At 47.6% G+C, this 14670-nt stretch overlaps 1 protein-coding gene across 5 annotated transcripts; it reads left to right on the forward strand.

Moving 5' to 3' along the window:
- Positions 1-11: 11 nt before the first annotated feature.
- On the forward strand, positions 12-14581 carry ATRIP (ATR interacting protein). Of its 5 annotated transcripts, none has more exons than XM_087430925.1 (14): positions 14-334; positions 2220-2350; positions 3432-3602; positions 5191-5309; positions 6725-6882; positions 8155-8250; positions 8602-8731; positions 8924-9613; positions 12600-12736; positions 12898-12989; positions 13458-13538; positions 13755-14007; positions 14278-14314; positions 14415-14581. In XM_087430925.1, coding segments are annotated over exons 1-14 (2343 nt in total). In that variant the 5' UTR covers positions 14-87; the 3' UTR covers positions 14416-14581. The 5 variants fall into 5 exon arrangements, with proteins under 5 accessions (XP_087287053.1, XP_087287051.1, XP_087287052.1 ...); XM_087430926.1 differs by having other exon boundaries at positions 14281-14314; XM_087430924.1 differs by lacking the exon at positions 14278-14314 and having other exon boundaries at positions 12901-12989.
- Positions 14582-14670: the final 89 nt, after the last annotated feature.

A 14670-nucleotide genomic window follows, 5' to 3' on the forward strand; every position in this document is an offset into this window, starting at 1 on the left:
TGTGGCGCGCGGGCGGTTGGTCCAGCTCTTCCGTCTCGCGGCGACCAGGCCGGGCTCGGTGCCTTCGAACAGTGGCTGGCGGCAGGCATGGCTGGAACCTCCGCGCCGGGTAGCAGGAGGCGGAGCGGGCCCCCGGCGCCTAGCCCTGGCCCGCCACCCAGCACCGGGCACCCTCCGAGCAAGCGGGCCCGGGGCTTCCCCGCGGCCGCCGCCCCAGACCCTGAAGACCCTTTCGGCGCGCACGGGGATTTCACCGCCGACGATCTCGAGGAGCTCGACACCCTCGCGTCACAGGCCCTGAGCCAATGCCCGGCCGCGGCTCGGGACGTGTTCAGTGAGTGCATCTCGGGGCCTTTTCCCCAGAGGGTGGTGCAGACCTCGCCAGACCCCCGTTGATGGCTGTGGCTTCGGAACCCCAGGGCGACCGTCGCCCCCGGTGTCTTGCACCCACACTGCCCCTTCACCTTTTTAAAATATAAGAACGGCTTGATTTAAGCAGCGGTTGTGTCCCAAAAAGTCCTTTGATTTTGAGGAGAAATGTATCAGGAATGTCAAACAGCTGATTTGAAATATAGAAAACTAGGTTAACATTTTACTTGAGTTTCTAAAGTTTGCCACTAGGTTCTTGGTGCTAAGCCGAGATCCTTGAAACACGGCTACCACCGCCATCGGAACCATCACTGCCTGTGCATGGGGACCCATTCTCGTGACGGGTTTGGGAGGCTCTAGATCTAATGAAGATCACGCTCTCCCTTGGGCGGCATGAGCATAAGAGAGGCCTGGCAGAGGCAAGAGATGAAAGAGTCTTATTCTTTTATACAACCAATAAATTGTACTAGGTGACTAGACCTTAGGGACTGCAGCACACTTAGTAATGAATAAAAGACATAAAGCCCTTCCTTCATGGAGCTTACGTGATAGTTGGGGAATGAGTGAAGTCTTGTGGGGCTCCCAGAAAGAGAACGGTTTTGAGAGCACCTTGCATCTCTACTTGGATGTCTCAAAAGCATCTTAAATTCCACACAATCATTTCCTGGAAATCCAGCATGTCCAGCACACTGCCTGGCAAAGCAGATATTCCGAAAACACTCATCAATGACCAAATGTTCTGCACAACAACGACTAGCCCGCTCTTCATCAGGTGGCACAAGGCAATGGCTCCGTTTCCTTGACCATACGTCTAATTCCTTTCGAAATCCTGTAACTTTACCTTCTTATTCCTTCTCTGGAATCCATCCTCTTTGCATCATCTCTACCATATCTCTGATCTATGTCACCATTGCCCCTCCTCTGGACAACAGTCTGGACAACTCCTTGTCTCCCTGTTTCCAGTCTTGACTCTCTGCAAGTTGGACTTCACACCACAGCCAGAGTGATCTTTTCAAAACTCAAATTTGTCTGTGTCTCACAGATTCACGCGAGCATCCCTACTGAAAGCCTTTAATGACTTCCCACTGCTTCTAGTATAAAGATCAAAATCTTTAACATAGCCTGCGAGGCCTAGCATGGTCTGTCCCTTTCCCACTCCCTGAATTCTAGCCACACTGACTTTCCTTCATTCTTTGAATTCTCTCTGCTTCCTTACAAGACAGAAACTTTGCAAGTTGCTGTTTCTTGTACATTGAGTGTGCTTTCCATCCATTCCCCATCCCCATTCATCTGGTTAATTCCTGCTTGTTCTTCAGCTATCAGCTCAGTCATCACTTCCTTAGGGAGCCTTGCCAATCATTCACTTGGGTCAGATCCCTCTATTATAGCCTTTCCTATATTTGTTCTCCTCTGCAGCTTTTATCACAGTTGTAATTTTACATTTATTTGTATGATTATTTTTGAATGTCCTGTAAATTCCATGATTGTAAGGACTATATCCATTTTGCTCGCTATTGTACCTTTAGAGACTAAATTGTGCCTGGCATATTATAGGTACTCAATAAATATTGTTGAATAACAGATCACAGGGTTCTAACCAGTGAGATCCCCACAGCTCCTTTCAACCTTTAGACTCTTAAAATTGAGTGGGGGATGGGGTGAGGGTAGCAGGATCTGTTATTTCATAAAGATCATTTATGAGTTTAAATCATGTTCTTAGGTTGGAAATATGTATATTGCTTACTAGATCTTTCTCTAATTTGTTTTCAAGAGTGATTCTTTTCAGCATTGTCTGGCAAAGGTGGGAAAATATTGGGTCCTGAAAAGTATATGGGAACTGTTTTTTACAGATGTTCATAAGGTCACCAGAGTAGATGGGATGTCAAAAAATCCTGCAGGGAAAAACAGAGCAAGTGTTCCAGTTAAAGATAATTTTGAATTAGAGGTACTTCAGGCACAATACAAAGAACTTAAAGAAAAGGTAAGTGACTTAATTTGTGGTTTTGTAGTTAATTCATTCACTTATGCATGTATTATAAAGCATTGTACAATAAAATATATAAAAGTTTTAAAACAAGAGCCCAGATTCATCTCCATGAAATGGAGGAAGGCTGGGGAAAGAAAGCCAGAAAATTTAGGCCGAAATAAACTAAATCCTTGGTGAACATGATGTAATCTAACAGAAATCAAAATATAGTGATGTACACCTGAAATTTATATAATGTTATAAACCAATGTTACCTCAATAAAAAAAAAATATATATATATATATATAAAAGAGGGGCTGGCCCAGTGGTGTAGTGGTTAAGTCCACGCGCTCCACTTGGGTGGCCTGGGATTTGCGAGTTCGGATCCCGGGTGCAGACCTACGCACCACTCATCAAGCCACGCTGTGGCAGGCATCCCACATATAAAGTAGAGGAAGATGGGCACAGATGTTAGCTCAGGGCCAATGTTCCTCACCAAAAAGAGGAGGATTGGCAACAGACGTTAGCTCAGGGCTAATCTTCATCACCAAAAAAAAAAGAAAAGTAAATCCTGAGATTCCTAACAGCCAAGGCAAGAAAGGAAACACTGTACACCAGATCCAAAAAGAGACACAAACTTTCTGTTTTAGCACGGAGATAAATTTATAGTATATGCCTTATATAAGGAACACAACATCATAATGGTTGCTATTTTCGTTAGCAGTTTTGCAAAAAAAAGCAGACATCTTTCATATGACCATCTATAGGTCCCTAGGAAAACCAAGAACATAATGTGGAATTTTAGTTCTGTGAGGTGTGTGACCCAGATTTTTTAATACCTACTAGAGCCTACAGAATCTGCATGCATAAGTGACAAGTGTGTCCTTAAGCTATGTTGCTGAATATCAGCTGTCTCATGAATGGGCCTGGCAGATCATGGTGACATCTGGTTGGTAGGGGTATATTTTGAGCACTCATTGGTCTGTAGGACGTGTTTCACATGTGCTTTCTCCGTCTCCCCAGCAACATGTTGAAACAAGTACATATATAATTTTCCCTTACAAATTTGTCACAAGATTGATTTGGGATTTACAGATGAAGGCAATGGAAGACGAAGTCCTCCTTAAAAATGGAGAAATTAAAATTTTGCGGGACTCACTGCATCAGACAGAATCCATTCTAGAGGAACAGAGAAGATCCCATTTCCTTCTTGAGCAAGAAAAAACTCAAGCACTCAGTGACAAAGAAAAGGAATTCTCCAAAAAGGTGACCCAGAGCATTTGCTTTGCTTCTTACTGACATCAGCTTATCAGCTTTGTCTGCTCACTGAGTTCCTTTAGAAGCAATGACCAAAGTTGCCTGTAAATCTTCGAGGAGGTTTTCAACAGTTGTTTGTCTTAAAGACTTTCTGGTATCAGCTAATTGCATATACTTTTCTTCCAGGCTTTGCATGTGTTTTAGCAAAGGACTTAGATGAAACTCTGCTTTGCAGGTCTTGGCAGGAATAAATCACTAGCTTAGACTTTCCAGAAACAGACTTAAATTAGGGCTTTTGGGAAGATCAGAAACTCAATTCCCTAGCTTAGGCTAAAAGGAAATAAATTGGCTTCCATAACTAAATCTGGGAAAAACAGGTGTGCTGGGGCCTCCAATGACTCAAGCTGTGCCAGGACTCATCTTTATTCTCTATGCTAAAAACAGGCTCCATCCTTATGGTAGAGGATGTGTTCTCCAGAAGCTCCTGGGCTCATATTTCATGGCTCCAGAGCAGACTGAAAACTTGGGCTCCCTCATCTCAAGTTTTAAAATTCTGGGGAAGGCTCTATTTTATCTAACCCAGTCAGGTGCCTGTCCCTGAACCAGTCACTGTAACCAAAGAGATGCTATCTCCCATTCAAATCGCATAGTCAGAGGTAGGGAAATGATGTTTCTTAGGGGAGGAAGATGCTGTTCTGAAGAAAAACAGTGGGTGTCCACTTTCCTTTAGCACTTCCCAATGCTTCAATCTCAAGGACGTGGAGTTTTACTCTGCCATTACTTCATTCAGCAAACTTAGCAAACTTTAAAGAAACACTAACCTTTTCCCAGCACTAACAGCAGTAGTTGCCTTTCCATATATATGATGAAGAGCAAGGGATTTGCAGTCAAAATCCAGAGTTTGAATCCAGGCTTTATCACATACAAGTGGTAACCTCAGGGTAATGACTTAAGATCCATGACTCATTTCCCTTATCTGTTCCAGAAAATAACCAGAAGGGTTATTGTGAGGCTTAGATGGTCCTGCACTTGTATCTGGTGCTGTGCCTGGCACAGAATGTGCTGGGGGAATGACAGCAGTTACTGCTGGCTATAGACCCTGCAGTCCAGAGCAGCAGGTCTCCCCACACTGCACAGGGTTTTGGTAATTCCAAATACTCTGCCCAGACTTTGAAGAAGACCTAGAATTGTGCACCACTACATTCATTAAAAGGTCAACACGTTATGGTGAGATATGGCACCTTGCCAAGCTCTATGCTGGACATTTTACATTCATCATTCTTCTTTAATCCCCCCTTATGAGAAGACAGGTATTTATGTTACAGATAAGCTCAAGTTCAGAGAGGCTGAGTAAATGGTATGTGAACCCTCACAAACTACCTCGCAATAGTTCAGGTCAAAATATCTTCCTAGAATACCATGCTGTCTTTCAGGCGGAAGGCTAAAGCTTGAGATTTTAGGACATTTATGTCACAGCAGACTTCCATACTTATTTCTCATTGTTTGTTTTTCCTTTACTAACTTGAGATTTTGAAGCCCAGAGCTATTTTTGTATATATAGTGGGACCACTACAAGCATGTTTCTTTTGTTTTCCAGCTCCAATCATTGCAGTCTGAACTCCAGTTTAAAGATGCCGAGATGAATGAATTAAGGACAAAGCTTCAAAGCAGTGAACGAGCAAATAAACTCGCTGCTTCCTCCATCTCCTATGTCAGGTAATGGTGGTGCTGGAGGGAGGGTTCAGTTTTGCATTGTTTACTGACAAGTCTGAAAAATAATATCAGGCTAGTCCTGCATGAAAGCCAATTAGACTCTGCCACTTGGGCATAGGTCTTCTTTCCTGAAGGCCTCAAAGGTGGTTTGGATGAGGCTTGAATGGTTTGAGGCATCACAGTGTAAAGGCCTCACATCCTAGAAGTGCTTTCTCTGTATAGGACGTTATAAACACAACTCCTTGGGACTAGAAAAGGCTGGAAAGATGATCTCCAAACTTTTGGGGTGGGCCAGTCTTCATTTTTATATAATTTGTTGCAAATAACTGATTTTGCTCCAAGCATAAGTGTATTTCAGTTCCAGCTACTTGGAAGATTTTTTTCTCATTTGCTGCGCTGGGACCTTTGTCCCACAGTCCCCGCCTTCGCTGCAGGTGTGGTCAGCTTGTTAATGGTCTGGGTCCTGCCCCCTGCCTGCTGGAGAAGTCTGGCACACTGTTGATATCAGCCTTGAAATGTGAACAGTGTGGGTCAGGGCATCTTTTTCTGGTATTGAACATTCTGCTGCCTTTGCTCACAATGGGCAGGGTGTGAAATGGAACTCTTCTTGCCTAGCATAGTCCAGGTAAGAGAGGAGAGCAGAGGGAGTCCGTCCTCACCTCTTCACACCTCACTAACAGAAGGGCCTTGGCATTGTCTGATCCAATCACAGGTTTAAGACTGCTTCTCTAACATAAAGACCCTGGTACTGAGGAACTGGCTTGGTTTTCAATTGCAAGACACAACACGCTTTTTTTTTTTCTTTGGATGAGGAAGATTAGCCCTGAGCTAACATCCATTGCCAATCTTCCTTCCTCTTTTTTGCTTGAGGAAGACTGTCCCTGAGCTAACATCTGTGCCAGTCCTCCTCTACTTTGTATGTGGGACACCACCTCAGCATGGCTTGATGAGCAGTGAGTACGTCCGCGCCCAGGATCCAAACTGGCGAACCCTAGGCTGCCAAAGCAGAACGCACTAACCTGCTGCACCACCGGGCCAGCCCCCAACACACCTCTTAATAGACCTTTTTTCTACTGAAAATCTTTGATTTCAGTCCCTGACTATTAAAAAAAGAGGTTGTTCCACGTTGAAAAGATGTTTTGGTGGAATTGGAAATAGTAATGGAATTATGGCCAATATTTTTAGGTGATTAGGAGAAGATGGAAATAAATGAAAGATTATTTCAAAAATTTGGATCAAAATGCCTTGAATTTTGTACTGCTGTCCTGACAAAGAATGACAAATATATAATAGATAAAACCTTTGGTCAAATCACCTAGACATAAAAAGTTTTAAAGCTTGCTACAAGTGTTATAACCAGATATTTTAAGTGATTTTAGCAGAATCATTACTTTGCTTTCATAGTTAACTTTTTCCAGCCCTAGGAAAAGCCCTTCTGTGGTTATAAAGCCAGAAGCGTGTTCTCCACAATTTGGAAAACCATCTTTCCCTACGAAGGAGTCTTTTAGTGCTAACATGTCCCTTCCCCACCCCTGCCAGACAGAGCCAGGACACAAGTCCCTGGTAGGCAGAGAGGGTAAGTCAGTCTATCTATCATCTATTGCTGTATAACAGATTACCCAAATTTGTGGCTTAAAACAACAATGAGTATTTATTTTCTCCTGGTTTCTGTGGGTCAACAGTTCTGACAGGGCACAGTGGGAATGTTTTACCTCTGCAGGGACTGGAATCACTGAAGTCTTGTGTGGGGCTGGAGGATCTGTTTCAATAGATCCTCACTCATGTGGCTTACTCACATGACTGGCAATGGAATTCCTCTCCAATGTGGGCCTCTCCACAGGGCTACTTGAGTGACCTCATAACCTGGTGGATGGCTTCCTCTAGAGCTCACAAACCCAGAGAGAGAGCTAAGTGGAAGCTGTCCTTTTTATGGCCTAGCCTCAGAAGCCACATAGCATCACTTCTGCCACATTCTGTTTGTCATAAGCCAGTCACTGAGGCTGGGCCACATTCAAGGGGAAGGAAACTAGGCTGCGCTTTTTGACGGGAGGTGTGTCAAAGAATTTGCAGGCATGTTTTAAAACCTCCACAGTCGGCATCCATTGACATGCCAGAAACACAGCTAATGTGCAGGGACATGTGTTCCTTTCATAGCCCAGCCTTGAGATTGTACAGCTCAGTCCAGACTGAGGGAACACTACTGCTTTCTAGAGATAGACAACCTAGCATTAGTGGTTTTTCACTCTGAGACTGCGCTATGCCAATTTATCTTGTAATTCAGATACGTTGCCTCTCTTCTACCTGCCGTGAGCTCTCTGACAACCGCAGCCACTCACATTTTTGGCATCTAGGAGATACAGGAGTGGTATAGGGAGGGGTTATAAGCAGGCAGTTAGCCCACCAGCCTGGCCGTGAGTCTCTGTGACACTACTCACTGGCTTAACCTCTGTGCCTCAGTTTTCCTATATGTAAAACAGAGTTGATGGTAACACCTCCTCATAGGGTTGCTGTGAGGAATGGATGAGCTAATATGTGTAAAGCTCCTAGAACAGTGTCTGGCACGTAATAAGCACTATATAAATATTAGTGGTTACTGCTTTTATGTTATTGCCTCATTTTGAAGTAGGGCAAACAACTTAATTTTCTTTTCCTTTCCTTTCTTTGTGTGAGTTCCTGTTTACTTGAGGAAGGCGAAAGATGCGAGTGTTCTTGAGTTACTTTGACTCTTGTTTTGATATAAGGCTGAAGAAGTAGAACAATCTGTGTTTTAAACTCATTACATTTAAGAGTTTCTGATATGCCTGTGCTTTTGTGCTCAATTTTTGATTTACATTTTATCTGGTTTCAGAGAATAAGACCCACAGTCTGGGAAGTGACCCCATAAAGCAAGAAGAGTCCCAGAAAAGTCTTGTTGACAGCTGGATGCATTCATTGAACACTCAAGGTACCAGAATACCTGCTCTTGCTGCAGGAGGCCTGCATGGCTCTAGTTGTCCTCTTGATGCTGCAGTAGAATTGCCCAGGGAACTGTCTGGGGCTCTGAGAACCAGCATTCCAGACAGTCCTTTAGAGGGTCCAGGGGAGTAGTAGTCTGTGACTTAAGCAGAAGACTGTAAAGTTTACGGGCCCAAGAGCAGGTATGTCCGAGCACCTTCAGCACCCACAGGCGTCTCAGTGGGGCTTAGTGGCAGCTTAAAGGATAGTCAGCTTCCAAGGAACCCTCACCTTTTCCTTCTGAGGCCATAGAAAAGGCCTCCCACATCAGCACCTTCTAGAGTCACCTTGTCTTCTGCAGGTTCCATTTTGATAAACCTTCTCCTGAAGCAGCCTTTGGTCCCTGGGTCATCCCTGGGTCTGTGCCACCTCCTGAGCAGTTTTTCTGAGGCTCCTACCAGCACCCTGTTGCAGCCACCAGCGTTTGGCAGGTAAGCATAAGACTCTTAAAGAGCTTGCTTAGGAAGGAGTTTCCAGGCAGCAAGTCCCTTTCTGGTCCTGGCCAGCCTAGAAGGTCTGTGTGCTGGGCAGGGAAACTAGAAAATTTGGCAGGTAGGTTGTTGGGGGCCCTTGACCTTATCTCTGTCTCACCCTTGTGTGTTTTCTTTTGTGTTTGTTGCTAGTACCTTGACTGGGATGTCAAGCCTGAGGACCACAGGTTCTCGTGATGGGTCATTTCCCCTGTCGGCCCTGAGAGAAGCACAGAACCTGGCACTTACTGGACTGAATCTGGTTGCCAGGAATGAAGGCTCATGTGACAGAGACCCAGCAGAGGGAGGCAGAAGGGCCTTTCCGCTCTGCCAGCTTCCTGGAGCTGTGCATCTCCTCCCCCTGGTACAGTTCTTTATCAGCTTACACTGCCAGGCTCTGCAGGATTTGGCAGCAACCAAGAGAAGCGGAGCACCTGGGGACTCACCAACACATTCCTCCTGCGTGAGCTCTGTGGTAGATGCCAGCCCCGAGGACTCAGTTTGCAACCTGGAAAGCTTCTCTGTGGCTTCACTTAGCATTCTTCAGCACCTGGTATGCCACAGCGGAGCAGTCGTCTGCCTGTTACTGTCAGGAGAGGGGGCAGATTCTGCTACTAGGGAAGGAAACCAGAGCGTGGTTCACAGACGTGGTCATAGGGATGTGACCTCAGCCCCACGGGGGCTTGCCGATGACCAAGGCCAGCATCCACTGTTGAAGACGCTTCTTCACCTGTTGGCTTTCTCTTCTGCAGCAACAGGTCACCTTCAAGCCAGTGTCCTCAACCAGTGCCTTAAGGTTTTGGTGAAATTAGCTGAAAACGCTTCCTTTGATTTCTTACCCAGGTATAATGCAGCATGGAAGTCATGATTCTTTGTGGGTCTTACCTGACCTCTTGAGGTCTATCCTGTGGCCCTTGTACTTTGCTCACATCTTGACTTATCTGTACTGTTCAATTCTAAGCCTTGGTTGCGGTTCTAAGACTTTGTTGAGGGAGTTCTGAAGTGATGGGAAGTGGGGCCAGGTGTTGGGAGAACCAAGGGAGTGGTTTATTTGGCTTAATTCTGCCTCTATACAGCAGGTAAGCAAAAGACACATATGATAACAAGAAGGCTGTTAACCACTATTGAAGAGTGTCCCAGGATAGACAAAGGCTGAACCAAGAGGCCTTTGAACCTGGGACATGGATCAGGTGAAGACCATGTATCACAACCACATTTAAGTTTGGTGGGGCGTTCCCTAAGGAAGCAGAGGGTATGGGGAGGGTCTGCAGCCCACAGGCTGACCTTGCTGGAATCTGCCCACCATCATTCTGACCATTGTGCTCTGGCATGAGCCACAGGTTACTTGCTCCTTTCAGGTTTGTTGGAAGTGGTAGTATAGTGAACCTAGCTCATGAACACTATTGTCATAAATTCCTGACTTGGGATTCCAGAGCCTCAAGACTGGGAGGAACCGTAAACAGCATCCAGCACATCCCCTCGTCCAGTAATCCCATCTGCCCCTCAGCACTCCACCGAGAGGCCAATTCCTATGATGGAAAGACTCCACTGGCTGCATGTATCTGAAGTCTTTTAGTCTGAGCTCAACATACCTGTTTTGTAAAAACACTTCTGGATCCTGGGTTCCATCTGAATATGTTCTGGCTGGTCTGGTCCATCTAAAGGTGGTGCTCAGAGCTGGACACAGTACTGCAGTGTAGGGTGGGCAACACAGTAGGCGCAGAACCGTGGCCCAGGTGCCTGGTGGGGCCAGCTCATAGTGGCTGGTTGCTTGTTTCATATTTGTTTCATGAATGAATTCCAGGAAGCATGTTTTTACCAGTTCTCTTTGTAGGGACACCATCCTTCCATTCCTATTGAGCTTGTCCACAAGGACATCAAAAAATAGCCATTTAATGGGTGCTTACTACAGGCCAGACACAGGGTGCCTTCCATTCACTAGCTCATGTGACACCCTCAGAGCCCTGCATCCTCACATCTAGTGCAGAGCTTAGCTCACCGTAAGCACTCAGTACTTGTGGAGTGAATAAATCCTGTGTTGAGGTCGAGAAACTTGTCTGACTCCCAGAGGGAGCATGCTGGGTGGATTTCAAGCCAGTTAGTCTCCTGAGCCATTGCTCTTGATCACTGACACCACCTCCCACTCAGTACTTCTTTTCAGAATTCCTTCATGCTTGCAAGCTGAACCCCACTGCCACACAGCTTCCTGATCACCTTGGAGTAAAAGCTAGGGACGGGTGCCACCAAGGCGCTAAAGCAGTATGCGATGCAGTACAAGTAGCCACACAGGCTGCAGTCTCTTATGAAGGGCACCCTGCATACCCAGGCTTGAGGGCAAATCATCCCCTTAGACCTTTGTCTTCCTGCTGCTGCTTTTATAGCCATAGGTCCAACGTTGTTCCATAGGTACTGGGATGGCAGGGGCTTTTGAGCAAATAGGTCTCACTTCAACCAGAGCAGCATGACTGTTATCGATTGTGTGTTTGAGGGCTCTGCAAAAAAAAAAATTCACTTAAAAAGAAGGCTCTGATGCTATCAAAAAGTAATTTGGAAACCACTGTGTTGTATACAAAGATGGATTTTTCTTGCAGATAGTTTCAGGGGCTTTAGTGGACGAGTTAGGGGCCACTTCTAGTCTAATAATGAAACTGGGTAACAACCAGGTTAAATTCCAGTTTCCCACAAACTTCCACACTCCCTGGAGACTGAAAACATTCAACTTCTTGTCTGCTGTACAGGATTTGCTCTAAAATGAATTCACCCCCAATAGTGAGACCTTGCTTCCTAATAGCGAACTACTGAGGAATATTCTTACCCTTTGATGCTTTGTGCTAAAACACTGCAGATGCACGAAGGGGGACACACACAGAATTGCCCCTCTTCACCCACAAGGCTGTGTGGGTTGAGCAAACAACAGTGGTTGTCTTGGGACTTGGTTCCTTGGTAATAGCTGTCCCTTTTCCCCCGAGACCTAGGGGAGAGTGTGCCCAGAGTCCCTCATGCCAAGTGAGCACCTTATACTTGGTGGCAGAGGAGCTGGTGTTTTCTGACAAGTGGAGAAAATGGTCTTCCTTGCTCAGTGAGTGGTCTCATAAGATTCAACCATAGCCAAGTCCTCGTTTGTCACTTCTAGAGCCGGGCCAGTCCTTTGGTGGTGGGCACAGGACATTTCTCTCACACCCAAGTTAAGACCTGCCTCCCGGGCCGGCCTGGTGGCGCAAGCAGTTAAGTGTGCACATTCCGCTGCGGCGGCCCGGGGTTCACCAGTTCGGATCCTGGGCTTGCACCGATGCACCGCTTGGCAAGCCATGCTGTGGCAGCGTCCCATATAAAGAGGAAGATGGGCACGGATGTTAGCCCAGGGCCAGTATTCCTCAGCAAAAAAAGAGGATTGGCAAATGTTAGCACAGGGCTGATCTTCCTCGCAAAAAAAATATATAAATAAATAAAACAAAAAGATAAAAAAAAAAAAAAAAAAAGACCTGCCTCCCTATTTGGGAGCAGAGGCAGGAAAGAGCCCAGGAGCAGTGTGGAGGCCAGGCACCCCAGGTCCAAGTAGGCATCCCCCGTTTACTAGGTGGCGCTCTGCCAGGTAAGGGCCCGTCGTCTCCAAGTCACAGCAGTCCCGTGTTGAAGGGTGGTACCTACTTATTCACACGAAACAAGTGTGAGCAAGTAGGTGGTGGTCGGCCAACATTTGAACCCCGGGGCTGAACCAAGTCTCTTTGTACTGGCTTGCTCGAATTTCCTGTGACATCTAGTGAAAAACGAGGGTGCATTATGGGATTGGGTTGGAAGTGTCACGTCTCTCGGGGCCCCTGTGTTTTAGATTCCAGTGTGTGTTCCGGGTGCTGCCACAGTGCCTCAGCCCAGAGACACCCCTGCCTGGTGTGCTGCTGACTGTGGAGCTCCTTTCCCTCCTGGTGGACCATGAGAAGCTCGTGCCTCAGCTCTGCTCCCACTCAGGTAAACAGGGCAGGGCGCAGGTGTCTCGACTGCTCCAGCAGGTTGGAGGGAAGGGTGGTGGCAGGGACAGGTCAGAGGCCTCCTGAGGGCTTCTGCAGCTTGTACCCGAGGCACTAGGTGTGAAGCGGGACCCTGAGTGAGAGGTGGGGCATCCTTTACAGAAGGCTGCCTCCTACTGCTGCTATACATGTACATCACGTCAAGACCTGACAAAGTGGCTTCGGAGACACAGTGGCTTCAACTGGAACAAGAGGTAAAAATGCCAGAGCCCTTTCTGTGGACTGCTCACCACCCCATCCCACCCTAAGAGCCACTTTTACTCCTTCCTCTGGGGGAGAAAAGGAGATTTAATTTTCGTAACAAGAGTTTAGCCGTTAATAAAGTAAACTCATTTTGGGGGCTCCACACTACAGAGATGCAATACAGGTGGACCTCAGGGTGCCCTGGGACTTGGCAAAGTAGCCTGATAACTGATTTTACCCGGCTTTGGGGTCTGATGGCTGGAGGTGGGCCTGGAGGCAGTGGGGTCATTGGTGAGACACACGTGTTGGTCCTGAGTCTAGCCTGGGAAGGCCCCACAACACCACCTCTAAGACCCGATTTATGCAGACAAGCAGTTGCTAAGGCACCTGGAGCTCTTGTAGGAGAAGACTGAAACAGCCCTCGCTGTGATCAGGGTCTCATTCTGCCATGGATGGAACAGAGGCTGTTCTTGTTCTAGGCTGTGTGGCTCCTGGCTAAGCTTGGTGTGCAGAGCCCCTCCTCCCCGGTCACTGGCTCCAACTGCCAGTGCAACGTGGAGGTAAGTGCCCAGGGGCAGGCAGGGCCGAGAGCGTGGCAGCTCTGTTGGTGGGTAAGGTGCAAGGACCTGTGCAAGGACCCCATGCTCCTTCTAACCCTGGTGCCACCACTCAGAACCCTCCTCACCTGGGGTGGCTAGGAAAGATGCTGCCCAGCTGAGCAAGGTGTTAGGGTGCAGGAACTGTGAGACCTGACCTCAGTCTGTGCCCTCCCCCAGGTGGTGAGAGCACTCACGGTGATGCTGCACAGACAGTGGCTGACAGTGCGGAGGGCAGGGGGACCCCCAAGGACTGACCAGCAGAAGCGGACAGTGCGGTGTCTGCGGGACACGGTGCTGCTGCTGCACAGCCTGTCCCAGAAGGACAAGCTCTTCAGTGTGCACTGTGTGGAGGTCCTGCATCAGTATGACCAGGTGATGCCAGGGGTCAGCACGCTGATTCGAGGGCTTCCTGACGTGACAGACTGTGAAGGTGAGCCGGCAGGAGGACCCCTCCCTACCTCAGCCCCAGGTGGGGTTTTCCCTCAAGTTCGTGGCCAAGTCAGACTTCCCGGCCTACGTCACAGTCCTCCATCCACCACAGCCTTGGCCAGCACTGGGGTCATTCTTGTCTTCCTGCTCTGGTTCTTCTCTGTGCATATTAGGCTGCCTTTTGCTCACACCTGTTGAGCTGGCCTGGCAGAGCCAGGGTTTTTCCAGAAACATCCCTGTCTGAATTGCCTTTGTATCATTTTGCTTGCAGTAGCTGAGGGAGCAAGGCCTGGGCGTGGAAGGGACTGGTTAGTTCCTCTGGGCGTGGGGGGAGGAGAGGTGGGACCTCCCCCAGTCCCCAGCACCTTCAGGCCTTCACCAGAGGACGCTCTTCTTTTTTTGGCTCAGAGGCCGCCCTGGATGACCTCTGTGCCGCTGAGCCCGATGTGGATGATCCCGAGATGGACTGTGGTTGAGGCCTGTGAGCATCGAGCCACATGGTGGCACCAGCACCACTACTCTCCTCACCTTGTCAACTGATTAAAAGCAGTGACCGGCTGTTTGAGAACAGGCCAGCCTTGTTTCCTGAGTCTGATCTGTGTTGACTGAGTGGGAGGGATGAAGCAGGAGCGGGACCCAGGGAAGGCTGGGATCTTTCTTCCTG

Source organism: Ceratotherium simum, chromosome 5, assembly GCF_057802395.1.
Source record: "Ceratotherium simum simum isolate JZ-2026a chromosome 5, ASM5780239v1, whole genome shotgun sequence".
Lineage (NCBI taxonomy): Eukaryota > Metazoa > Chordata > Mammalia > Perissodactyla > Rhinocerotidae > Ceratotherium > Ceratotherium simum.